The sequence below is a fragment of the Camarhynchus parvulus genome, chromosome 2, assembly GCF_901933205.1.
Source record: "Camarhynchus parvulus chromosome 2, STF_HiC, whole genome shotgun sequence".
Lineage (NCBI taxonomy): Eukaryota > Metazoa > Chordata > Aves > Passeriformes > Thraupidae > Camarhynchus > Camarhynchus parvulus.
In genome coordinates, this window is record NC_044572.1 from 99,211,167 (window position 1) to 99,238,579 (window position 27,413).

Here is a 27,413-nt window from a genome sequence, read left to right on the forward strand (position 1 = left end):
GGGATGACCCTGCTTGAGCAGGGAGGTTGGACCTGATGAGCCACTGTGGTCCCTTCCTTTCCCATTTTGTGATTCTGGGGTTCTGTGAGCTACCAGTGTTTTGGTTTAATCAAACCAGGAGTTTTGATTAAATACCCCAATGACAGCCATGGGGGTGACACACAGCCAGGGACATCATGTGCAGGGCTGTGCCCAGGGATGAAGTGATTGTTGAGGAATACATGTGGAGCAGTAGCTGTGTTTGCAAGCTGCAGATGGAGATGTAGATGGAGCTCTTGGTGGGAGCCTGAGACAAGAGGCCATGAACTGCCAATCCTTTGGTGGTGCCAGCCAGGTGAATGGACACTGGGGGACACAGCAGGGGCAAAGACTCATGAGTAACAGTCAGATTTGCATGTGGCTTGGACTGTGGGGGTATAAAAGCTAGGGGTTCCTTTGTTGGGGTCCCTTCTCAGAGGCACAAGCTGGGGCTGTTTCTGTGTTACTGCACCTTTAATAAATTGCTTTATGGAACGAGACATTTCAGACTCTGCCATGAGCAATGTGGGGTGGATCCAGTAAGGAAACCTGGCCTGATTGTGTGAGGGGGGTCAAGTGGGGCACCTGTGGGTGCACTGGAGCTGCCTGCTGGAAAGGGGCTCTGCTCCCAGCAGTGAAAGCCTCTGGCCTTGGGAATGTGAGTGACAGAGAGTCTTGTGAATGGTCAGACTGGGATGTTTCCTTAACAGTGATAACACCAAATGCCTGAGTTCACCTAGAGGACTTTGCACAGACTCATTCTACAGCAAACACATTGATATGAAATGCCTTACATAATGGGGCAAAACCAGGAGACAGGTTTCCTTATTTCCTACCTCCAGGCTTTGTAGAACATTTCTGCCGGCTAAACCAGCCCTGGCAGCAGGGAGACCCGCCCTTCTCAGTGAGGCTGGCCAGCCTAGGCTGGCCTCAGCCGAGCCTGCCCTGCTGAGTCACCCACACCCTTGAGTCAGCAAAGGGACTGGGACAAGCTGGAAAGATGGGCTGGGACCAATGGCATGAAAAATAAATGCTGGGTCCTGCACTTTGGCCACAATAACCCCATGCAGCACTACAGGCTGCGGTCAGAGTGCTGAGAAAGTGACTCAGTGGAAGAGGATCTGAGGGTGCTGGTCAACCAGAGCTGAACATGAGCCAGCTGTGCCCAGGTGGCCAAAGAGGTCAGTGGAACCCTGGCCTGTATCAGACACGGTGTGGCCAGCAGGAGCAGGGCAGGGATTGTCCCCCTGAATTCAGCACTGGTGGGGCCACTCCTTAAATATTGGGTTCAGTTCTGGCCCTCAGTTCAGAAGGACATTGAGGTGCTGGAGCGTGCCCAGAGCAGGGCAATGAAGCTGGGGAAGGGTCTGGAGCCCATGTCCTGTGAGGAGCAGCTGGGGGAGCTGGGGGTGTTTAGCCTGGAGAAGAGGCGGCTCGGGGGTGACCTTATCGCCCTCTACAGCTGCCTGAAAGGAGGCTTTGGCCAGGTGGGGGTCGGTCTCTTCTCCCGAGCAAGCAGGACGAGAGCACATAACTTCAAACTGCGCCAGGGGAGGTTCAGGTTGGACATTAGGGAGAAATTCCTCAGGAAAGGGTGATTAAATATCGGAACGGGCTGCTTAGAGAGGTGGTGCTGTGACTGTCCCTGGAGGTGTTCAGGGAGAGCTCGGACGTGGCACTTGGTGCCATGGTCTAGTTGACGTGGTGGTGCTGGGTCACAGGCTGCACTGGATGATCCCGGAAATCTTTTCCGACCCGCTGGATTCCGGGATTCAGAGAAACCCGTCCGCCCCCGAGCAGGCGGGGCTCCCCTGGTGACGACGGTGGGCGTGGTCAGAAGACGGAGCGTGATCCTTTGGGGGCGTGGCCTCCGCCAGGGGGCGGGGCCAGGCGTGCCCTTCGGCCGTAGGGGAAATGCACGCGGCGGCGCGGTGACGTCAGCGGCGCGGGCCGGCGGTGACGTCGGGTCCGGGCGGCCATGGCGCACCGGTACCTGCTGCTGGCGCGGGGCGGCGGCGGCCGCCGGGGGCTGCCCGGGGCCCAGCTGCAGCAGCTGCTCTGGGGAGGGGCCTGCTCGGCGGGGCGAGGCCCTGCTTGGCGCAGGTGAGCAGCGAGCGGGCCGGGGGTCGAGGGAGGGCCGTGGTGGCTGTGGGGCGGCCCCGGGGCGGGGAAAGGCGCCCCGCTGCTCGGAGCCGAGCGCGTCTCTGCTACCCGCGGCCTTCCCCGGTTCGTCCTCACCCCGTCCGGAGGAGGCAGCCCCGGCCTGCTCGGTACCGGCCCTTCCGGGCGGCGGCGAACGAGGGCCCGTGGGTGGGTGAGCGAGTGAGCGGGCCGGAGTGCCGCGCCTCCCGGCCTGGAAGTGGCAGCCGGCTCCGTGCGGGAGAATCTGCGGGCTCCTTCGGCAGCAGCAGCAGAGTCCTCTTGCTGCAGGAAGATGAGGAGACACCGCAAAGCTGCTGCTGGTGCTGCATCCCGCCGCTATTCATAGAAACTTAGAATGTTAGGAGGTTGAAGGGACCTGAAGGATTTTCTCTTTGCAACTCCTCTGCCATGGACAGGGACACCTTCCACTACACCAGGTTGCCTGGCCTTGAACACTACATCTGCAGCTTCTCTGAGCAATATGTTCCAGTGTCTCACCACCCTCACAGTAAATAATTTCTTCCTAATATCTAACTTAATTTCTCCTCTTTGAATTTGTACCCATTTCTTCCTGTCTTATCACTACAGTTCCTGATAAAGAGTCCCTCTCTGACTTCTCTGTAGACCCACTTCAGATACTGTAAGGTAACTGTGAGCTCTTCATGCAACTTTCCTCCAGGCTGAGCAGCCCCAACTTTCTCAGCTTCTCTTTATAGAGGAGGGTTCCCATGTTCCCACTGGTTTTCCAGGTGCTGTTTTTTCAGGTGTCCCACCTGATTCCAAAGTTCTTCCATTGCTTTCTCAGGGTGATGAGTTGTGTTAGGTGGGTTTGGGGCTGGGTAAGAGACTGAAATGCTAAAGATTAGTGACTGAGCAGCTTGTTTTGGGTGTCAGTGTTCTGGGAAAGAGGAGCCTGGTTGTTTGCATCCTGGGATTGCACAGTGCAATGATGCCATGAATCTGCACCTGCAGTTCTGGTACTAACTGGTAAAGCATGTTGTTTGTGTGTTTATTCTCAGTAGAATGGCCTTTGCTGTCAGCTGTTACAAGATGTGTATTACCGTTGTTGACAGCTCTAACACAGTGGGGGAATGATGGGCCTGTGGGAAAAGGAAGATGCTTGAGTCCTTTCTCTTTCATGGGCATCTTGATTTTCTTTGTTTTCCTGTAGCATAGAGTGGTGAACAGCCACACCTTTATAGCTGTGAAGGTTATCTCTGGGATAGTGATGATTGTGAGAGGAATATACACAGAAGGATGTTAGTAGCTTTGTTGTCAGCATGAATATGTGGCTTGTTTTTAATGATGAATTTGGTTTTGTTTGATCAGAGCTGAACATCATTTCAGCAATAAATAAAACATTGTCAGCAGTGCTGCTAATCTCTCAGGAAGCTAATTCTTGTTGCTTTCAACAAAATTTAAAGAGTTCCTATTTGGAATCAATCTTAGGAAGGGGACTTTGTATTCATTCTAGCATCTTGCTTTGCGTGCAGGCAGAAGAATGAGGATCTTTGTTCCATAAAAGCCATTACGTTTTTAAAATTGACCCTTCTGTAAGAAAAAGTGAGTAGCTTGGAATCATAGAACCTTAGAAAGGCTTGGGTTGGAAGGGACCTTGAAGATCCTCTAGTTACAGCCCCCCTTGCCATGGCCAGGGACACCTCCCACCAGATCAGGTTGTTCTGGGCACCATCCAGTCTGGCCCTGAATACTTCCAGGCATCCACAGCTTCTCTGAGCAACCTGTTCCAGTTGCTCACCACCCTCTGGGAGTAAAGACATTCTTCCTAATTTCTAATCCAAATCTCTACTCTTAGTTTAAAAGCATTTCCCCTTGTCCTATCACTATTTGCCCATGTAGAAAGTAACTTGCATTAAGGTGGATTTCTTTACTAGCTTTTTGTTGTGTGTTGTCCCCTCTTCCCATAATGTCTTATGTAAAATTTTGGTGGCTGTTAGATAATTAAGACTTTTGGTTTAATTTTGCTTTGATTTGGAACTTGATAATGGGTAAAACTGTAAACTTCCAGCTTTCTAGGATTAACGGAATCACTATCCTATTTGTATAGCTAAGCAAATGGAGTTTCTGTTCCTGCTTTGTGTAGCCTCAGTTTTGTAAACTTTTAAGTAGTTCTGCTGGTGGTCTTGGGTTTATGTGGCACTCTGGGCTAGTAACATTTTATGGGTTATTTTAACTCTAAACCTGACCTTTGTGTGTTTTGCTTATTTGCATTTTAAAAAGTCTTGATTTTTAGGATGATGTCACAAGGTTTTCCTGAAAGAAAAAGATCATATATTTGTTTTGGTTGTTTTGGGGGTTTTTTTGGTCTTTTTTTTTTTTTTAACATGCAGTACAATTTTTTGCCTCTGGCTGGGAGATACTTGGCAAGAGTTTCCTGGTGTACAGCCTGAAACAGCATCCAGTGAAACAGTCAAAATGTGCTCTGCTTGCTTTCTCTCTGTTTAGGCAGTGGGTGTGCTTGTATCAGCTAAGCTTGCTGTGGCATTCCCATTGCCAGACAGGCCCTGTATCAGAATGATCAGTTTTTGTGCTGGTGTTTTAAAGAGTTCTTGAATATCTCCAGTGAAGGAGACTCTACAGCCTCTCTGGGCAGCCTGCTCCAGTGCTTAGTCACCCACACAGTAATGACGTTCTTCCTCTTATTCAGGTGGAGCTTCCTGTGCATCAGTTTCTGCCCATTGCCTCTTGTCCTGTTGCTCAGCACCACTGGGAAGAGCCTGGATCAACGTTCCTGGCACCTTCCCCTCAGATACTTAAAGACAATAATGAGGTCCCCCTCAGCCATCTCTTCTCAAGGCAGTCAGGTGACACTGAAGGTGCCATGAAGTCACTTCTTCCTTTTTCTCACAAAGCAGCTTCAAAGCACTCAGCTCTCTGCATATTAAGTTAACAGCATATGTTCATGGAATTTAGGATCTGTAGAGACAATCCAACAAGAAACAATCCCATTATTCAGGTCTGCCCCAAAGCTCTTGTCTGCTTACCCTTCTCTCTCCTTCGCTTCAACTTAATTCTGTAGTGAACCTGGGCTAGTCTGACTGAGCTAGGCAATTAGATTTGGCTTACTTAAAATTTTATTTTAAACATGAGCAGTTGTTTCTTCTTAGTTGGAATAAAGCTTTCAGAATATTTCAGTCTCTTTGCAAATAAAAAGTAATCTGAGTTTGCAGAAGAACTAAGTCCCTAATTTTGTGTGTTGTAGGGGACCACTGACAGGAGAAAACCCCTCTGTTTCTTTGAGTTTCATCAATTGCTGCAGCATTTGCTCCCTGTCTGTATTTGAGCTATACCTGATCTGTGGCAAGCTCTTTTTATTTTATGGCCCACATGGTTGCATCCCACTTGTCCTAAAACTACTTCTAGGAGCACAGATGGAATTGCTCATGTTGGAGGCCATAATGTATGGAGGTCATAATGTATGGGACAGAAATGTATGTAGCTGTTCTCTACATTAGCTCCTCTCTAGACTATCTGCACTGCACATGCTTCTGAGAATCAGTGAAATCCCCTCTTGGATTTTCAGTATCTAATTTTATTCAGAGACATGCAGTGGCACAAAACTAATCTTGACTGAGCAGCCCAAGAATTCTTAGCTCAGTCCACAGCAAAAGCAAGGAATGAGAACATTTTGGTGTTATTTGTTCCAGCAGGTGGAACTACAGGGATGCTTGAAATAAGTCTCATATATTTCATCATTTAATAAGGGGTGGAAGGGGAAGCTCCAGACAGAAGATTTCAGCAGAGTTACAGCATTCAGTTAATGAATGACAGCATGCCTAGGGTAGTTCTACGTGTGCAGCCGAGTAATCAAAAGTTTCTTTAATATGTAAAAATGGGTTTTGTTTACAGCCACTGTACCTTGACTATAGCACTGAGCTTCCTTTCACAGAATAGTCGCAGAGGTGTTAGTCCCAGATGGATGTTTGCTGTCTCCCAAGGATTCTTGGAGTCATGTTTTCAGGACCTGTTGCTTTTCAGTTAGTGTTTGGTTTTTGCATTTTACTATTTCTGTGGCTCTTAAGGTAAATAGCTTTCAATCAAAAAGAACAGGAGACTGAGTGCCTTTAAGTGGTGGAAGGGAGTGGAGGCAGAAGGAAAGTCAGTCTGTGGGGGAAATCTTGGCACGGATAATATTTTGTTTCTCAGAAGTGTTGGAAAAGCTTATGGAGGGGATTTTATCTAAAATATGTCGTTATTGAAGAAATCAGGTATGATTTCTCTTGAATAAAATTGCAGTTTACACTTTTTTAAAGTATTCAGTTCTAGTAGCAAAATTTTGTTAAGAATTAGTGAGTTTAATTTTCCTTCATTGCACTTAAATGATGAATAACAGTAAACAGCCTTAGAACAAGGAGCAAGGACAAGAACAAGCCATGTTAAGGCTTAGGTTTGTTGTGGTTTTATAACTGGATGTTTACCCACGTAGGGCTTTGGATCTTCTTTTTGAACTGAAATTCCTTGTCTGTTTTAGTTTATTAGCTGAATGTAAGCATTGTCTGCCATATCCCTTTCTTTTGGATTCAAGTAGATCTCTCATATTCAGAAGCTACCACTTCTTAACTATTTGAAAAAAGGTTTCAGACAAAACATGGTTGAGTACTGTGTAGATCATGCTTGTACAGTCACAGTTAATGTTGCACTTTAAAGTCATTTGGCTGGTATGATTAAACGTGTCCCATAGAAATCAATGTGTATTTAACATTCATAGCTTGTAGTGTTATCTGCTTGATTTTTCTCTTTTAATGTTTTGTTTGTGTGTAAGATGGAACTCTGTTCTTAACAATGAGAATAAAAATCTCCTTGCTGTAGAAATTACTCATTTGATGAACTTATTCCATTCTTGTCTTACTTTCTGGCACACAGCAGTTACTACAATATCTGTTGTAAAGTTCCAGTTGTAAAGTATTGTCTGACTAGCTGCAAGGCTCTACCAGAGAGCTTGAAGATTTTTGTGGCATGTTCTTGTTGCTTTATATTTCTTTTTCATCTTTCAGCTCTGTGACCAAGTTACCCCTGGAGTTACTGCTGATAGAAGCACTGTTTTGGCAAGTGTAATCGCTGCTTGCAGAAGGCTTTTCTCTCAACCTCCCAAAGGTGACTCTAACTTTGATTTGTGAAACAAAGCAGACTGCTTGCATACCTTGCTGAGAACTGCACTTATGTGCTATTTAGCTTTATTGTCCCTGGGGAGGTCAGTTCTTGTACTAACCAGCCTGTAGTCTTGAGATGGAACATTTGATTTATGGGATTTTTAGGAGCTATTAAAGAATAATGTAGTTTGCTCAACACTGTGCAGTAGAGCTTTCTGTTGACCTAAATTTCTCTATCTCTGGCTAAATCATAGCTTTACTTCAGGTTATTAAATAGATGTGATATTCTCTTGTCAACACAGCAGATTTATTTATGGAGACCAGGTAGAGCTTTTCAACAAAAAAAACAAGAAGAAAGCTGGTTTTGCAGTCTGTAGGTTCCTAGCTTCTTTGCTAGTGTATACATTCAGCTTGTGATGACTGATGTGTGATGAAAGAATTATAAAATAAAAACCAATTGTTTTGAAAGAGCTCCTTTCCTCTTTCTCAATAGGATTTGAAAAGTATTTTCCCAATGGGAAGAAATCTAATGGAACTAAAGGTACACCTGGAGAAACAAAAGGTACAAAAAGCTGCTTGACTTCAGTTCTTTGTGGAATGTGTAGTCATTAAATTAGATTTTGGCATAACAATTGTGAGTTTGGGTTTTAGGTTTTTTCTTTATTTTTCAGGCAAGATGTATTTGTACTAGATTAGTTTAGAAGTGCAAATTGATATGGTTTTATAATACATGATATGAAAGCAAAATAATGTTAATCTTCTGGAATAGTATTTATTTTTATACTTCTGTTGGAGTTCTGTCCCTCAGTTATAAGTTAACAGACCTCTCCTCTGGTCATAACTGTCTCTCGCCATTTAATGGACTATATATCTGTTTTTTTCATGGAAGATGCTGTTTCTCACATCATCTAATTATTGTAGTATTGCAGACTAGTATATTTTTCAGAACATCTCCTTAATATAACTAATAAAAGATAATGTGAGATTAGCATAAGATGTAAATTTATTTTTTTTTTTAGAAACGAAGCAAGCTACTTCCAGACAACCCAGTGGAGCTAGTAGTGGAGGAGGTGGGAGTGGTGGAAAAAAAGGAGGCAAGAAAGAAGAAACTAACTGGTGGACCAGATTACAGAAGGTTTTGACTTTAAAATATCTTTATGTCACTATCTTGTCCTCATGAAATAACCTTGCATGATTTTGCTTTTTAAGGCCATATTCTCATTGTCCAAATCTTGCTCAAGCCTCCTGTGCCAGGCCTTCCATGGCAACTGGCCCTAGATGGCTCCCCACTCAGTGCCTTTCATGAATAACTATTTTGTGCATAACTCCAGAGGCATCTACCTCTGTTCAGGAATGTTAATGAAGTTTAAGCTGTGTGAATGTGGTTGCTAGTAGTCAGTATTCTTAGACGGGAGCCTCAGACCTTTAAAGGCCCCGTGTTTTGTTTCAGTGGCAATTTGGAGAATTTTCTGACCATACAATTGTCATTAAATGTAGTTTGCTCTTACATGTTCTGACCTTGATGGAATACTGATGTGAGTTTCCCTTTGAAATTTACTGCCATTTATTGCCAGGTGTAACACAAAGATGATATATATAAAATATTCCTGTATGTATATAAAGAATGGTTTTGGTGCTTGTTTTTCATCCTTCTTATTTTTGGTTTTGGTTTTTTTCTTCTGTTAGTTTTTTCCTTTATTTTTTGTTGGTCTTGCATGCACTCCTGGAGACCAAGGATAATTGTTTTAGAATGGAGGCAGAAAGGTCATGTGATTTTTTTTTTCCCTTTCTAAAAACAGTAGTTAATGGATCAAAACTCTTCAATTACTGTTTGTAAAACACTTAAAGAATTTCTATTGCTGTAATTCCTCAGTTCTATGTGAAATTTCTGAAGTGTGTTCATACAACAAAACAGACCTTTGTTTAACATTCTCTGTGGCAACCTTGAGGGCAGGGAATAGAAGCTACAAAGAAATACCAGAACCTGTTTCCTATGCACTTACTGTATTACAGACTCTAATTTCATTTTTTTTTTGCCTTCTCCATTTCCTAGGGTGACATTCCATGGGATGTCAGGGAGTTTCGGATGTATGTAGTGGGAAGTTCTTTTTTCTGGACAATGGTTGTGTACTACTTCTTCTTCAGGGTCCCTGGCAGAGAAATCACCTGGAAAGACTTTGTCAACAACTACCTTTCTAAAGGATTGGTGAGTGGGGAGGGGAATCAGTGTGAAACATCAGAGTGCTGAATGTTGTGGTGTGTTCTTTTATTGTTGTTCCTTAATATTGGCTGTACGAGTTTAAGTTTAATGTAATTCCAGTTGGTTTGTTCCACTTTTCCTCCCCCCAGTTGTAAGTATGAATGGTTCTGCCCAGAGCTCCTTTCCTGCCCGCAATGTATCCCTTTTTAATGTCAATCCCAATCCCCGCCTTGGTTTCTATAGCAACTACCAAACCCCCCCCCCCAGTTACTATGGTCACCACTCTGCCCATCACTCCCCGTCCTTACCCTTTCCCCAAAAACTTCTACTGGGGACAAAGAGTGATTGGGCCAGGAGCTGAGACCCCTCCCCACTTGAGTTCCCACTGGTTCCCATGTTATGTCAGTTATCTCACTTTGTAATCTGATTTGTCCCCTTTAACCCTTCCCCTTCCCTTTATAATGCCCCTGTGCTTAGCCCTGGTCGCAGTGCCCCGAGCTCCTGTGCTGGGTTCAAATAAACCTTTGCCTCAGGTCACTGTCCGCCTCTTGTGATTCCTGCCAGCCTCACTGGGATTTCCTAAGCCTCGTCCAGGAGTGAAGCCTCTTCACCCTCTGCCGTGAGAGGTCACTCTAGGCGACAGCTTTGACAGACCTGCCTCCACTCCGGAGCAGAAGTCCTTGTCTGCGAGCTGCCGCCCCAACTGGCTGCTAGGCTGTGCTGCGTCTAGCCTGGGCTTTCGGAGGGCACACCGGCAGCTGAAGATGCTCAGTGCTGCCTCCCCAGTTAGGCTTGTGTTTGTGTGTCTGGAGAGTGAGAACTGGCTCAGTGTAATTTTCAAGGGAGAAAGGAATTAGCTTTCATTTTAATCAGTTCCTAGATCTGATGTTCTGGATGGATGTGTGAAGGTTTATGTCATTTCAAGAGAGGAGAGGGAATAGCAGCTCAAGACAAAGCTTTGGTTGGATAGCTCATGTGGGTGCTGGGGCAGTGCAGCCACACTCCCTCTGGGTATGGCTTTGCAGTACAGGTAAGCTGACATAATGGCTTAAAGAGACATGCCAGCTGCCTTTGGAAGAAGTTTGGTCCTAACCTTATCACTTGTATGAGCCCCTCCCTCTGAAAAGAGAAGGTTTTCTGCTTGTTTCATGTCTGAAATTAGTTCCTTGGGGAATCTGAGAAGCAGCAGTCAGAACAGAAAGGGATGGGTGGGGAATGGAAGAATCCTTTCAAGGACAATACATTGTCATCCCTTCATCCCTGACTGTGTTGTAAAGTAGCCTTCTCTCTTTGTTTTTTTCCTCTCATTTTTTCTTACCTGGAGCCACTACTGGAGCAATCAATTTTATCATCAATATCCTATCTCTCTGTAGAACTTGGCAGCTTTCCATACTTGGAGTAATAGGTTGGTGATGCCCTGAAGTTCGGGAGATTGTGTCTTGCACAGGCTTTTTCCACTTCAGGAGCTATGAGTTCTTTGCTCTGCTCCCTCCCTGCTTGTAGCTTTGCCTTACAGATTAGGAAAGCATTGGTTTGCTTTGTCCTCTAGGTTTCAGACCTAGAGGGATTTTCTGTTAACACAAAATTAACCTTCCATTACCTTACTTTGGTAAGCTGCTGAACAGGGTGTCTCTTACCTTTCTTTTCTAACTGATCTCTGCAAGAGCTGCTCTGTATGTTTCTGCCCATACTGTCTTACAATCAGTCCTGTTCTAAACTGGTGGTTTTGTACATCTTGTGAAAAAACCCCTTACTGATTAAATTTCTGAAGCAGTAAGACACTTAAATATGTAAAAATATTTTTTTAGCTGTTACAGTGAACAAAGCCTGAAGCCTCCTTGCAGAAAAGCATTGTGAAAGTAGGCTGTTGCACAGAACCAAGTTTCTTGTTCTTTGTAAGATGTAGTGTGGATATTCAGACAGATTAAATATGTGGCTATCACGTGCTGTTGGCTGCCTTAGTGGTGGGGAGAAGACAGCAATACTGGAGTCATGTGGTTTTCAAAACAAAGGTGTTCAGGTAGTGTTGTGTGAAGTCCAGTTAGTTCTAGAGTGACTTCTTAGCTCATGTTTTCCTTCAATTCTACCAGAAATGGCCACATGTAGTGAGTTCAGGGAACAACCATACTAACCTGTGTGTGGTTCAGGCCCAGCTTCTAAAGCTAGATTGCTAGTTTTAAATGCTTTAAAAATGTTAAAACCAGTTATTTTATGGAAAGGGAAAGAAAACATGGAAAAAAATTTAGTTGACTTCTAAAAAGGCCCTGTCAAATCCAAGAATTTAACCATTGGAGGAGACCTGTAAAAAAGATCTTAGTGGTGTATATCTGCTAAACCTGTAGCACAGTTCCTATGTTTATATGGTATCTGTTACCCCAGCTAAATACTTTATGTAATTGATGTTACTGTGTTTAATATTGTAGCACAGGAAGCCCTTTCTAGTAGGGAAAACAGTTGTAAGAACAAAGTTCAGATTTCCCTCATTTTGCTCAGTTTGGTTTGTTTTGGAAGGTGCTCTAAGAGTTTGGAATCATATAACGTACTGGTTTTGGTGTTTGACCACTGAGACAATTAACTACTGTTGAACTATTTTACTGTAACTGATTTTTGCTGATGCATGCATTGAGTTTTCCCTTGAGAAAAGGATATGATGTCAGTCTTCGAATCTAAATTCTGTTGTGCCAGTATTACTTTTTTCCTGATTACATACTTGATTCCTAATGGCAAACTGTAGACTGTGGAACTGTCCTGATGTACATGATTGGTTGTACATTCTAAGTGGAAAACAGAAGTATTCACATTTGTTATCTGAAGCTGTGGTGGAAGCACAGTGACTTTACACTCTTCGCTCAGGTTTTGTTCTTTTCTCCTCCTACAGGTGGACAGACTTGAAGTGGTGAACAAGCGCTTTGTTAGAGTCATCTTTGTTCCTGGAAAGTCTCCTCATGAATGGGTAAATGCTTTTAATACATGTACATGGGATATTAGAAGCAACAAAACAGTCTTTTTATGTAAAGTTTGAGGGAGAAACTTGATCTGGATCATTAATAATTTCTTGATTGAAAACATTTTTTCTTGTTACATTATCCTACATCTTGTGTTTTTCACTTTACTGTATCAGTTGTTTTGCCACAGGTACCTTTAAACAATGACAAGTGGTTGCTTTCCAGCACTGTGCTCTTTAATACAGATACTTAAACAGGAAGAGTAACAAATTGCTGAAGGTTCTGTACTTTTTTAACTGCTGTTTTCCATCTGCTCAAGAAAATCCCAGACTTAAGGTCCACATACTTAGGAATCTTTTCTGTTCCAGACTGCTTTTAGCCAGTTACTAAGTGTTTGTTTCCAAAGTATTTATTTCATGGAGTTGCTCTTCTAGTAGCACAGTGAGGAATAGGCTGATGCAGGTGAAAGTTTTCCAAAGAATGATACCCAGTGGCAGAGACCTATTAAAAATATATATAAAATTTTCATAGAAAATTCAAAGAAGCATTAGAAAAGCTTTATCAGGTTACCTCTTCTTAGGTGGTGGAGCTTTTCTTAACTTTCTTTCTGAAACAAGGTCTGCAAGTCCCTCCTGGGTAAAGTGAAATCTGCAGTAATTACTTAATCAGTGGGTTTCATTGTGGTTTATTTATACACCTACTCTTTAGCCCACATGCAACCAGTTGCCTTTATTTCCCAATCAGTTAACTGCTCTATTTTTTCTTTTTCAATGTTAGGGTAAGGAGGGACAAATCAGGCAGGTCATGGTGCAAAACGGGAGATTTTCTTGACCAGATCTCAACACATTTTGAAAGTAATGGCTGGATTTTTCTTTCTGGTCTGTGATAAATTTTTGCTGGTGGTTTTTTTGGGGTTTTTTTGGGTTTTTTTGTTTGTTTGTTTGTGGTTTTTTTGTGAACACAGCTGACTTTAAAGCTAGTATAAACTGCAGAAGCTTTTCTTACGAAAAGCAAAAACCCTTCTTAATCAGAAGAGCTGAGACCTTCAAATGAAACAGTAAGTTGTATGACTGCTGTGTTTCCAGGTTCAGTGCTCTGTATTATTCTGACTATATAGGTCCCTTATAAAGATCTGTTTATTACTCCCTTCCATTTTTTTCTGGAGAAAATGGCAGTATTTCCATCTGTTTAAAGTGCCCTAAAACTATTGGGGTTTATCATCTCTGCAGAAGCAGTGATAGATACAAGTGTATTCAGGTTGGGAGGCTTCAGATTTGTTGTGTGCCTCTTGTACCAGTTAAACACTTGACAAGGCAACTTAAACTTGGTCCAAATCTAACACAAGGAACTACCAGACTAGAAGAAGCTGGCTTGTAGTGAAGGTGAAATAAGAGAGGCACTTGGTCATCTCTGCTTTTTTCCTCGCAGTACGTCTGGTTTAATATCGGTAGTGTGGACACTTTTGAACGGAATCTGGAGACTGTGCAGCAAGATCTGGGAATAGAAGTGGAGAACAGATTGCCTGTAGTCTACTCAACAGAGAGTGATGGGTAAGAAGTTGGATTTAAAAAGTCTCTGGTAAAAAAAAGGTTGTGTTTACAGCAGAGAAGTAGGTTTGTAATACGCATACCTTATGGTTCACTAGGTGGCAGTATTATCAGAATAACAATCAGCTTGGGTTTGTTTCTGAGTGTTACGTGTAAGAGAAGTTGTTCAATACTTTGTCTATGAAGAAATCCATATCCTCTTACTCTAAATATAGCTTCTTATTATATAAATGTTTTACTGTAACTCCTTTCTTCACTTAAGCCCTTCCTCCCTGTGACTTTTGTTAGAGCAAGAGTTAGCTGGGCACAGCAGCAGAGCTCCAGAGATGATGCTCATGTAGATTTTTGAGCAGACAGATTATATCATGGAACCACAGTATATTGGCTGAGCTATTCTGGGCATCAATTTTTGGCCAAAAACTAAGCATAAGTTAAATTTTGGGGCCTTGAAAAAAAGCAAGAAATAGGTGATTAAGTAGATCACATTAATCTGCCTGTTAACAGAAACTGGAAGATGAATCGTGGTCTTAATTGTTAAGAAAAATAGTACTGATGTTAGATTTACAGCGTTGTTGCTTCCCATTAGGGAATAATGGCTCTGATACTAGATTTGTGTTCTTTGTATTAGCCTTATGTAGCTGAATTTCATTGACCTTATTTAGAAGACAGTAAAAGTGCTTCTCTGATGTATTTTTCCAGATGGCTTAGGAGACAAATGTAAGCTTGTAACCCAAAGACTAGTTTCTTTTTGGGTCTAAGTGAGCAGTTTAGAAGTTACTCCTGCTGATTTCTGTCAAATAGGTTTATTATCATCAGGAAGTTTGACTTTGGGTGTAGTAGCTCATGTGACTAATGAGAATGGCTCATTTACTGCCTCTCTTGTGTTTACATGCTTGGTGCTTGGGAGTATTTGTTTTGATTTGGGGGCATGGAGGGAAATGTCTTGGTTTTACTGCAGTATGCGTTACCAAGCTGCTGCTGCCTTGGTTGGTCTTGGTGGCAACAAGAAAAATGGTGGCCTTAACTCTGGGCAATCCTGCAAATTCAGACAGAGGTTTTTATTTCCCTGTTCTACACACTGCCTGCCTCATTTCTCTATTTCTTTATAATGGAGCATGATCTTAAGGATGGTCCATAAATAAACCTGTTGAGCCCTTATTTAAACAAACCTGGGGAAAAGTGATGGTCAGGGCAATGCAGCGCTTGTGTGAAAAGGCTACATGTTGGCCTGAGGCTTGTCATCACAGACTGGGAAAAGTAGATCAGTTCCTATACCTTTTTCAGCCTTGTACAGACCTGTACTTCCTGAATCCCGCTTCCTGACCACAGCTCTGAGCCTTTCCTCCTCAGTGCCTGTTCTTCATACAGATATTGATATATATTGCTCTGCCCCGGGAATGCCACAGAAAACAGGAGAGAGCAGCTATATAATCAAAGTACTGCTGTTCCCTGTTGGATCAGAATCTGCTGAATACCACAATAGAGGGAAAAATCCTTCTTTTCCTCTTTATCCCAGGAATGTGGATTATCTGTAAAGCCTGGAAATCTTGTGCTTTATGATTGTCCTTCTTTTCTGCATTTTGTTTTTGCCGAGTGTGGATGGAACATCTTGTGAGCTGTTTGTTGAACTGTTCCTTTTCACAGAAAAATCTGTACAGTGCTCAGATACTATGATAAAGAGGACTGTGTTAGGGTTTTGGGCTTTTACAGAGCTGTGCTAGAAAGCTGGAGGACAATGGACAATGAATAATAATTAAAAAAAAACCAAATCCACAAAACAGAAACAAAAAACCCCACCCCAAGAAACCACTCCCTCCCCCCTGCAAATCTGTATCCTTGAAAAGGAAAATGGAAACATAGAAAGGAGAAAAAAAATGTAAAAAGCTGAAAGACCTAAGGGAAGAAGAGCATGTATTTTGGAGAGAAATTTCTGCTTGAAGTAATAGGATACACTGTCTATATGCTACCTAATGCAACTTACTTTGAGAATATAATCATTTACATAACTAGTCCTGTAAATTTACCTTTGAAAAACAAGCTACTTCTGTTTATTAGGTAATGCAAATTTTCCTTTGCAAAACTCAGCAATGTTACTTGATGTGCTTGGTTTAAAAAAGCAACTATAATAGCTTGTTCTCAAGTTTATTTTGATGGTTTCCCAGTGTGATCAACCTGCAGAAGTACAAACATCACAAGTTAATAGAATATTAGTCCTGAATTTGCTTATAATGGAACCAACATCTTATATGTGTTATTTGCAGTAATGGATTTTTGTGATAGGTTTCTCTGTTTTGTTTGTTTTTCTCCACAGATCATTTCTCCTCAGTTTGCTGCCCACAATTCTGATTATTGGTTCATTGCTGTACACATTAAGAAGAGGTCCTGCAGGCTTGGGCCGGGCAGGGCGTGGAATGGGTGGACTTTTCAGTGTTGGTGAAACTACTGCCAAAGTCCTGAAGGATGAAATAGATGTTAAATTCAAAGATGTAGCTGGCTGTGAGGAGGCCAAATTAGAGATAATGGAGTTTGTTAACTTCCTGAAAAATCCCAAACAATATGAGGATCTGGGAGCAAAAATTCCAAAGGTAAGGGATTGATGACTTAGACTTTATTCTTCTAGTAGTCCTCAGTATTCTAAACTGTACTAAGATTGTTTACATATGCCATGCTTTCCAGCTTCTGTCCTCCAATCAGAAAAAAAATAAGTAAGCATTGAGTGCCAGCAGTGTAATTGTGGTGCCAGGAGACTTGCCTTGTGGAATACGTTATCTGTTCACGTGGACCAGAAGTGATACACATATAGGTATAACAGCAATCTTGCAAGTGGTTATTACAGAATTGCCTTTTGGATGTGCTGGCAGGGGAGTCCACCTGATGACATAACATACCTTTCTTTTTCTTACTTAATATGTCAGTCAAAGAAAACACTGTTCCTGCAGCTCTAAGACAGCATGGTAGTGTTTTATCTAATTTGTTTTTCCTTTTGCTCTTTTAAAGGAGGGATTAATCTTCAGTTATTTCCTTGCATGATGTGGTGAAAGAAAAGCCAGAGGGCTCAATATCATTGACATGTTATTTCATAGGCTTAATATTATGTTTTCTTCATGAGGAAAATATACCTGTTTGTCTTGCAGGGGGCAATTCTGACAGGTCCTCCAGGTACTGGGAAAACACTTCTGGCTAAAGCTACAGCTGGAGAAGCCAATGTGCCATTTATCACTGTCAATGGCTCAGAGTTCTTAGAGATGTTTGTTGGCGTGGGTCCAGCACGAGTAAGTCTTTGGCCTCCTCTTTTCTTTCTGTATTGGCTGTTGAAAGGATGGTGTCAGGTTTGGGAGACAAATGGTTTGATTAGAGCTGAAGTTGTTTCTTCTATGCAGATTTCTTACAAATTATGCCAGATGCATGTCTAAACACAAAAATCACCAGTGTACCTTTAATAAAAGTTACTAAGGCAGTTCATTAGCTAGTTTCACCAGCCTGAAACAGTTCAGTGTTTCAGGCCATAAAGGATGTGCCTCTTTTCAGGTGCTTGAGAACACTAACCAGCACTCTTTAAGCTCTAATCTGAAGTAAATTTACTATCTGGACCAGAAATCTGTAGCTCATTCAACTACTGCTATGGGAATGCCTCCACCTGCTCTAAATCCTGCTTTTTTGAAGAACTTTATTATCTTTGTAGTTTGAAACTTTTAGTTGTAAAGAGTTGTCTAAGACACACAGATAAGCTTCTGATTGAAATATGAATCCAGTGACTGATTTCTGGAGATCAGGTGTTTTAAATAACCAAATATATGTCTAATTTTTTGTGCTTTTCTGCCTTAACTGTCTTAAGAAAGCTCACTAAAAACATGTGAAGTGGTGTAAACAAGTTACTGATGGTATTTTATGGAAATTAAAATTTGGGAAAGTATTAGGTATCCTAAAATTATAGTGATACTCAGGCTTCTGTTGTCAATAAATACCTGAAATGCCCCAAAGCAAAGTGACCTAACTTTTTTGTTCTGGTCTGTGAAAATACTTTTACTATCCAGTGAAATCTGTTGACACAACTTTGGCTGGGAATTGAGGTTTCAACATAGTTGATAATTTCTGATGCCTATAGAAAACAATATGAGAGAGTTTTACTTTCAGTTCCTATTAACTTATTAAATAAGGCAGTTGTTAGTGATGCTAAATTGATAATTTGTAAATTGAATGTGCTAGAACTAAACCTGCTTACACAGCTTTGGTTTCTTTGGTGACTTCTTAGTGTATATGCATATGGAAATCTTTAGTTTCCACAATGCATATGCACTAAAAATAGTTGTGTGATTCTGGATTTCTGCTTATTCCAGTGAAAAGAGAATTCACTTCAAGTATCTGACATATGTTTATCTTGTTCCTTCTTTGTACTTTTTTCAAAAAACATTGGGTAACTTTCTGTTGTACAGCCTACTGTCCAAAATTTGCATCACTAATGTATAAAGTAGTAAAGCTCTGAACTGCATCTAATTCTCACTCAGGTCAAAATTCTTCCATTAATTTTTCATTTCCTGTTTGCTCCAGTTGGATTCCTCAGTTGTAGATCTGTTAACTCACTGAACTGGTTTTAATGAGGTCCTTCTGATAGGTTTGCAAGCAGAGCAACATTGCAATGTTGCATCTAAAATTCAAATAAGATTGTGCTGCATCTACCACAGAAGTTAGGTAATACCTTGCTTAAAATATCAAAGTCTAAAAAAAATTTCAGCTATCTACTCATGTCCTGGATGTTTTTTTAGACTTCTAGAAGCTAATTTAACTTCCAGATGAGTATTTGGAGGGGATAAGTAATTTATTATTGCCTTGAAGGCTGACTGAAGGTTTTGGAGGGAATGCTTGTTCAGAGCCATGCCCAGTTATAGGGATACTGTTACTGATGTGCCTCTTCCCACCCCTCCCCACCCCCCAACTCAAAAGAGTTACAAACCAGCCTGATACATTCTCTGTTCTTTTGTTAAGGTTAGAGACTTGTTTGCTCTGGCTCGTAAGAATGCCCCGTGCATTCTCTTCATTGATGAAATAGATGCAGTAGGGAGGAAGAGAGGGAGGGGCAACTTTGGAGGACAGAGTGAGCAAGAGAACACACTCAATCAGCTTTTGGTAGAAATGGATGGTGAGTATTTAATGCCAAATACTATGTTATAGTTACATGGACATTGGAAAGAATATGCTTGTTCAGACCTGCTAACCAAGATTTGGATTCTAGCTTAAATTCAAATTGTCTCTGTTTCCTTGTTTCCTAAAATAAAGCATGGTGACTCACTTTGCTGCAGCCTGATGTTTTACTAAAATTCATTCAGAGAAAAAGAACCTTAATTCTGTATCTCCTGACTCTTTGTCGTAGTTGAATAGTCAAAAAAATTCTTCACAATGAGACCAGTCTGTTGGTAAAAAAATACAGCTAGCCATGCTGGTTCTGTGATTTCCTGAGCAGTTAATCTATTATTGTATTTTAAAGATAAAGCAGGATTTGATAGAGTACTTCACAAAGCAGAACCCAAGGCCATTTCCTTGTTTGTTATGAAAAGCTGGACAATGCAGCAATAAATATAAATATTTTCAGCTTTAAGATCATTTGTTTGAACTTTCAGTTCTTACATGACCCTGTAAAGTGGGGCAGTGTTTATTTCTGGTTTTGGGGTTTTTTTCCCAGAAATTATATTTACACAGCTTTTCTCTATCACTTTTCTTTAACAGGATTTAATACAACCACAAATGTAGTCATTTTGGCAGGCACTAACAGGCCAGATATTTTAGACCCTGCTCTGATGAGACCAGGACGCTTTGACAGGCAGATTTACATTGGTAAGTTTTGCCTGGGTGCCTGCACCATCCTGTGTTTGTAGCACACTGCTGAAGTCACTGCAACTATTTTATACATGTAATTTCCTTGCACACACTCAATTTGAATACATATGTGTGTGAAAAGTAAAACCATATGTCTTCTCTTTTAAAGGACCCCCAGATATAAAAGGAAGAGCATCCATTTTCAAAGTTCACCTTAGACCTCTGAAATTAGACACTGTCTTAAATAAAGACAACCTAGCAAGAAAGCTTGCATCACTAACACCTGGGTTTTCTGGTAAGTGACTCCTAATGCCACTATTATTCTCCATGCTTTAGATACTTGATTTCCCTACTAAGTCTGGTTTTCTTGCACGTGAAATTCTCTTTGCCTGTTAGAGCAAGTAGGAGATTTCTGAGGGTCTCAAGTTTTGTCATCTTCAGTCAAGGTGACATGAAGAGGGAGTTTGTTCTGTCTTCAGTACAAGCAATTCAGAGGTTTCTGATTGTTACCACTCTTGTGTGTTCTTCCTTTGTTTGTCCCTTCCTTTGTTTCATTCTTGAACACTTCTGGAGAAGACCTGGGTTTTGTGAAGTTTGTGTGCATATTCTATAGGAGAATTTATGTTTCTGGATGTAAAAACCAAAAAAAAACAGTGCAGAATTCAACTGCTGGTCAGTACAGATTTGAAATTAATTAGATTATAAGCCGGTAATGAGAGTTCTCACATATATTCCAAATTCAACACTTGTGAATTCTTCACTGGTTTTTGGTCTATATAAAACTGGTTTTCTGTGATTTGACTATCAATGTCTCTGGTAACTACACTGATGATGTTTAAGTTACCTCAATAGCACTACTGCAAATAGTTTAACAGAAAGTGGAGGGCTTGAAATCAGTAATGTGCAAGGATATCTTGTAAAGATATGCCAACATCTGAGCTATACAGAATTCACACGTAGGAAATGCATGCAGCTAAATATATACTAGTTTAAGTATAATCTGTTGCAGACAGAAAAGGAAGGTGGGATATATCAAACAAGTACTTCACTGGTAATAAACTTTATTTGCAGGCTGTCTACCTATGAGAAAAATCCTAAAGCCTATAACTATAGTAGATGCATTTAAATATATCTTAAATAATTAAGCTATTTCAGAGCATGTTACTTTTAATTTTCAAACTCAGTGAGAGTTTATAGCAAACCAGTTATAAGTAAGATTATGTTTATGCTAAACTCAGAGAAAAGTGTTGAAAAGGATCAGTAATTCTTGCCTTCTCTTTTAGGTGCTGATATTGCTAATGTTTGTAATGAAGCTGCTTTAATTGCTGCAAGGCATCTCTCAGATGCTATAAACCAAAAGCATTTTGAGCAAGCAATTGAAAGAGTTATTGGAGGTAGGTGAATAGCACCAATTGTTTCTCAGAAATTGTAGTAGGCAACTTCCTGTTTTATATGTGTAGGAAGCCATGCTTTTGAATCTTTGTCCTGCTCTTCAAGGCTGTTTTCTTTCTCTCCTAAACACACTTGAGATTTAGAACAGAAGCATCCTGTGTATATTGCTGACTTCTGTAATAGAGGAAGGGGTACAGAGAAAATTTCATCAGGACACATCTCTAATTTCTTCTTCAAAATGGCAGGAAGAAAAACTGTTTGGATTTAGGGATGCTTTTAACTGCTGCTAGCCTGAAATAGTCTAGAAAAGATTTTTAAAGTTGATATGTTTTATATAAATATTTGAGTATTTTTAAGAACTTCCATTGAAACTAGAAAATCTAAGGAAGGACAGGGTTACAGTGAAACCTGGAAGATGTGAATTTCTAAAACTTGCAAGTTTTGAGGGGGTGTTTAAATTTTTTCAATGGATCACATGTATGGCCTCTAAGTATTGCTTACCATCTTTGCAAATGAGGTAAAGGATTTCGGAGGAGAAAGTTGTGTCTGAAGCTATTAATCAAATTTATTTATTTTACAAAGGTTTGGAAAAGAAAACTCAAGTACTCCAGCCAGAGGAGAAAAAGACAGTAGCATATCACGAGGCAGGACATGCAGTTGCAGGGTGGTTTTTGGAACATGCTGACCCCCTGTTAAAGGTAAGAAGGCTAATTTGGACTTTCAATTTTAACAGTAGCATGGACATCTTTTTCTTTGTGGTCCCTCCCCCCTCAATGTTAAGAAGATATTAAAATATATTAAAAAGCAGTGGAAGTGTGTCAATTTTAGAGTACATTTTGGTTCATTTCTTGTTACTTTCTTAACTGTTTTCTGACTTAGCTGTTATATAGTTTGTAGTATAAATGTCCTTTGAGAGACCTGTTCTTCTCATGAATCTGCTGGCCTTGATGGCTGCTTTTTCTCTGAGGCTTTCAGGATTGATCAGTGGCTTAAGTTACTCTTACCAGGTTACACAGGTATACTTCAGGAATATAGAAAGCTAAATTTTAGTTTCAATTTGCGTTCTTTTGGCTTCACAGCGTGACAAGTTGAACGTAGAGGAAAAAGCACCCCAAGCTTGCTTTAACATTCATAGTTTAGCATAACTGTGTTTTTCCTCTCATCTCAGGCTTAAAAATATTGTATGATTTACTTCTGGAAGAAAGGTCATTAGTAAATGAGGAAATTCCTTAAACTGTTCAGGATGCTAAAGGTGGAAAAATGCTCTATCTGTTCCTGAATACATAATGCCCAATACATAACATTCAAGGAATTGTGGATTTTAATTAAAATGGTATTTTTAAAATATGATGCAGTTTTTAGAGAAGATATGACAGTGGTCTTACCTTTCTTTTCCAGATATTCTAGTAGTTGTTATTCCAGTTTAGAGCTAGCCAGGGCTTTTAAGGATAAAACACAATGGGGGCAAAACTGTAAACGGAAATAATGTCTGAATTAAACCTCAAGGGTGAGTATGGTGTAGGTTGTGGCATTAAAAACTAAGTCAAACTGAAGAATGCTTTATGGTTTTTAACACTGTTTAGTTGTAGCACTGTTACTTTTTTTTGTAGGTATCTATTATTCCACGTGGTAAAGGACTGGGTTATGCTCAGTATTTGCCCAAAGAACAGTATCTGTATACCAAAGAGCAGCTACTGGACAGAATGTGCATGACTCTGGGAGGACGTGTGTCTGAGCAAATCTTCTTTGGAAGAATTACAACTGGTGCCCAAGATGACTTGAAGAAGGTGACCCAGAGTGCATATGCTCAGGTATGGGCTTCAGTGAGACTTCTTTTTTTCCTTTACTGTTTTCTTTATCTCTGACCTAACTAATATTTTGCTATGATGCAATTTCATCAGGTGCATCCCTCAGAAGCCTTGTTTCAGAAAACACTGTATGAATAAGCATCATGATGTTGTTTAGAGATGCTGATGACTCAAATATCTTATTTCAGTCTCACAACAACAGTCCATGCATTAGGCTTCAATTATTGCCCTACATCTGCCCACAGGAACATACACATTTCAGTTGGATCCCATTGGATTCAATTACATGTGGGAGTTGTTATACTTATTTTAAAATGGAATTTAGTCCTCAGAGTTGATCATATCATCCTACATTTACAATTGCCCAGTGTGAAGATTCAACTTGCATTTACACTTGAATCCCGAAACCTGGTTTGAAAGCACTATTTGATGTCAGTTAAGGCTTTGGGAATTAAGACATTGGTTTGTGTGTGTATCATATTAACTAATGTAGATGAGTAATTTAAAATCTTATCAATGCAGTGACTCACCTAAGTGTAGCTGTGGGCTACACACAGGTGTGTTACTACATTTCCTGCATCAGGACAAAGTGTATCATCTCATAAGACACTCACAAGGAGCAAGAGGCATTTTGGAGTACACTTATCTTCCCCTGCACACTTATTCCCAACCCCACCTACTTCCTGGTCTCAGGCACGCTTTTTGTTGCCTCAGTTCTGAAAGGCTATGTGTAATGATGTCCTGTTAATTCTATGAGATTTTCAGTGACTCTTGCTCAATTTAAAATTTATAAAATAAGTCTACTTACAGACTTTTGTACATGTCAACCAAAATTAAGAAAGCAGGTTAAGATGCTTGATTCTAATGGTGAGATCTCTTTGAATTCCGAATATTCATTGTCATACCTATGTGGATCTTGCTAGACTGAGAAGTGCTGCTTTAGTAACCATCAAATTGATTGTAGCCATGGAGTGAATAAATAAATAGCAGTTTGAACTTGCTTCTGCCTCTGCTGGAGGAAAATGCAACTTAAAACGTCCACATTTGGCAACTGGACAAGTCAGTATTCAGTACTGAGTGAAGCAAGATAAGAATTGTTTGACATTTTTAAAGGAGTGTCTTGGGATGAGGAATAGCATATGATTTTTGGACTTGATAGAAAAAACCTTCAAGACCCTCTACTTTAGTACTTAAGTCAGCTTATCTTTATGGGTGAGTAGAATATGCTAAACTTTAGAAGTATTTTGAATTGGCAAAACACTTCTATTTCTGGTAAAGAAGAGTTTTACTGCTTAAGGAAGGCTGAAGTGTTTTTTGTGTAATATCTTAGAATTTGAACAGCAAAGCACTGTGCATACCACTAGCAACCACTTTAAAATGGTCTTATTTGTGTCCTTCACTTTAATCAGTAAAAAGAAATAAGTGAAAGTCAATTCATGTGTGTTAACTTCAGTAGACTTGAGTTTTCAGGGAAGGGTTGATGTTACAGGAAAAGATTAGGTTATAGCAAAATTCTTCCTCTCCTTTTTTTTGGCCGTATTTACTTCAATATACCCTAAATTCTTGCTATCTCTCCTTTGTTTATTTGATTTTTTTTTCTTCAGATTGTTCAGTTTGGTATGAATGAAAAAGTGGGGCAGATTTCCTTTGATCTCCCTCGCCAAGGAGACATGGTCTTAGAGAAACCTTACAGTGAGGCAACTGCCAGGTTGATAGATGAAGAAGTGCGGTCACTAATTAACATTGCCTATGAAAGGACATTAAATCTGCTGACTGAGAAGAAAGCAGAAGTGGAGAAGGTGAGCATTACAGTGTTTTTAGCCACTAAGTTCCAGCTGGTAAGCCAAAATCTGAATTGAACTGAATTAGATTTAAAATAGAGACTGTATATGAAGAAGTTTGCTCAAAACCCATTTGATGTAATCTTAAGAATGTGCCACAAGACTTAAGAGAAACCTCCTTTTGTGTTGGAACATCTCTGAGCATCTCACAAGCATGATTCAACATCCCTCCCTGCTTAGGTGGTCAATATTTATTTGGAAAGTTGGAGGGAAGAGACTGCCTGCTAACATAGGGTTTAGTAGATATGATAGGCAAACTTAAAAACCCAAAGATTAAATACCAGGCTCCCAGTTTTTTTTGGGCAGAAGAAGCTCTTGTAACCAGGGAAATTCATATGACTTCCTTTCTCTGAATTCCTTTCTAGTGTTAATAAAAACATCTTTGTCTTCTTCCGTTCTCTCCCTTGGCTGCTTGTGATCTGCCTCACTGCAGCCAAGATTCAGCTTGTGCATATTCTCTTTCTTCATGCCACAAAACCTGATACAGCAAAAGGATAATTTTCTAGGACAGGCATCCAGTAGACTTACTGACAAGGAGACAATTTTGTATGGGCTCCATAAATCCTGTTGTAGCAGGTCAGCATCCCAAAAGAGATCAGTGAATGTGGTTTGTGCTAAACAATGAGCTCACTGACCCAAGTCAAACTCCCCTGGTGCAGTGTTCACACATTGGTATTTTATGGTGCTCTTGAGCTTTTAACACAGCAGCAGCCTGATTGAACCATCCCCATTGACTGGAAGGGAACTTGTTTTCATGTACCACTTAATGTCTTGCATTAGGAGCCTTTTGACAGAAGTAAAATCTGCTATTCTGAAGCAACAATAAAAGCAACAGTGACCCACAGTGAGGGCACTTTCCTTAGTCTTAAAAGCAGGATTAAAAATAAAATTGTATTTGTGCTCCCTAAAAATGCTCAAGGGGGAGAAGAATCTTGTATCTGATGAACTCTGAACAACCTGTTTTTTCTATCAGAATTAATCAATGCCAAGCTAACTGCCTTAAGAGACCCTTCCAAACAGGACAGCCATCTCAGGTGTTTGATATGTATGACATAACTTGTTGTGCTATTCCAGGTTGCCCTGCGGCTGCTGGAGAAGGAAGTGCTAGATAAAAGCGACATGCTAGAGTTGCTTGGCCCAAGACCATTTGCAGAAAAGTCTACTTATGAAGAATTTGTGGAAGGCACAGGAAGTTTGGATGAGGATACTTCACTACCAGAAGGCCTTAAAGACTGGAACAAAGAGCGTGAAAAAGAAAAAGAGGAGACAATAGATGAACAGGTCGCTAGGCAGATCAGAGGAGGGATGCCATTTTAACTGTGAAGTGTGTGCCCATGGTGACTTGCACTCTGGAAGAGAAACAAACTCACCTAGTTTGTACTTCAAAACAAAAAATATTTATTCAACCAAACTGTATTAGTGATGGGTGGAAGAGTGATCTCTTGGGATGAGATAAGGATGTTCTGCTTCTGATGTACGTGTGGTAAAAGGTGATCATCTTCTGTTTGCCAGCTGGAGAAGCATACAAGGAATTGGAGCTGCAGTGGAATGCCAGAACTGAGCCTCTCAAGCATTGGAACAGTTCAGATTCATGCACAGATTCTGTGGCACTGGTTTTTGGTTTTTTTCAAACATCTGTAAGCTTACAAAAATCAAAGGGTTTTTTTGATTATTTATCTAAACTATACCTGTATGTGACCTGTTTCCAAAAAGAAAAAGAATCATACAAAGTGCATTGTCAAATGTGGAAGTCTGGTTGTACAAAGTACTAGCTCTGCAAAACTATCAGCTCTTTCATCTGACCCTTTCCCCTTCACCTCATTTTGATTTTAGAGTTTGTCTACAGAGAACTGCCATTTAAGTTGACAGTGAAAACTGAACACTTGCTTAAATATCTTAAAACATACTCATGGTTCAGTGTCTTAAATTAAGTCTGAAACTGTTGGGCTCCTGCAGTTTTTCCAGTCAGTTTTTTACAGAGTTCTGTAAACTATTGAACATATGAATGTGATGTGTAAATACAGTTTGAGTCAATAAAAACAGTACTTTTCTGAACAAAGCTGTCCCTTTTTTTTTTCTTGCTGGTTTCTGGGTATAGAATTCAGAACAATGCAAAACTTGCAAAACTCTGTTATTATAGGGTAAAAGGATTGTGTTCACAAATACAAGCAGCAGCCAAAGCCAAAGGTGACAGATTGTCAGAGTTTGATGCTCATATGCTTAACAAAAGCTATGGGGGAAAAGCTGTGGTTTTCCCCTGCTTAGTTGAATACAGTTCTCTTAGTAGTCTGCTTCTTGTTTTCTGCTGCCTGCTAAGGATTCATTCATTGGAGAACTCAGCTGTTCAAAAATTAATGGCCTTTCTCCTCATCCCAGCAGATGACAGGGAAGCATGGGTGGAGTGGTGGTTAAGGGGGAGAGGAAAATGAACCACTATTCTCTGCTGGACCAAAAATCCTTTAAGGGTAATGAGTCAGAAGGCAGGGTGAAAGGATAACTAGTGCCTGATTCCATCTGTATGTTGCAACATACTGGAAACCAGTAGGATGACAAAGGAAAAAGTTTATCTGAAAGTTTAGACCCTTGGTTCTAAATGTA

General features: G+C 40.7%; 1 protein-coding gene across 1 annotated transcript; it reads left to right on the forward strand.

Annotated features, from left to right (window-relative positions):
• The first annotated feature begins 1,996 nt into the window (after window positions 1-1,996).
• Window positions 1,997-26,870, forward strand: AFG3L2 (AFG3 like matrix AAA peptidase subunit 2). Its single transcript, XM_030943293.1, is given in 18 exon segments — window positions 1,997-2,075; window positions 2,078-2,121; window positions 7,176-7,275; window positions 7,765-7,833; window positions 8,291-8,406; window positions 9,325-9,477; window positions 12,350-12,424; window positions 13,845-13,966; window positions 16,275-16,548; window positions 17,098-17,235; window positions 18,947-19,100; window positions 19,685-19,792; window positions 19,944-20,069; window positions 21,058-21,168; window positions 21,749-21,864; window positions 22,777-22,977; window positions 24,579-24,773; window positions 25,890-26,870. Coding segments are annotated over 18 exon segments (2,424 nt in total). The 3' UTR covers window positions 26,133-26,870.
• The last annotated feature ends 543 nt before the right edge of the window (window positions 26,871-27,413 follow it).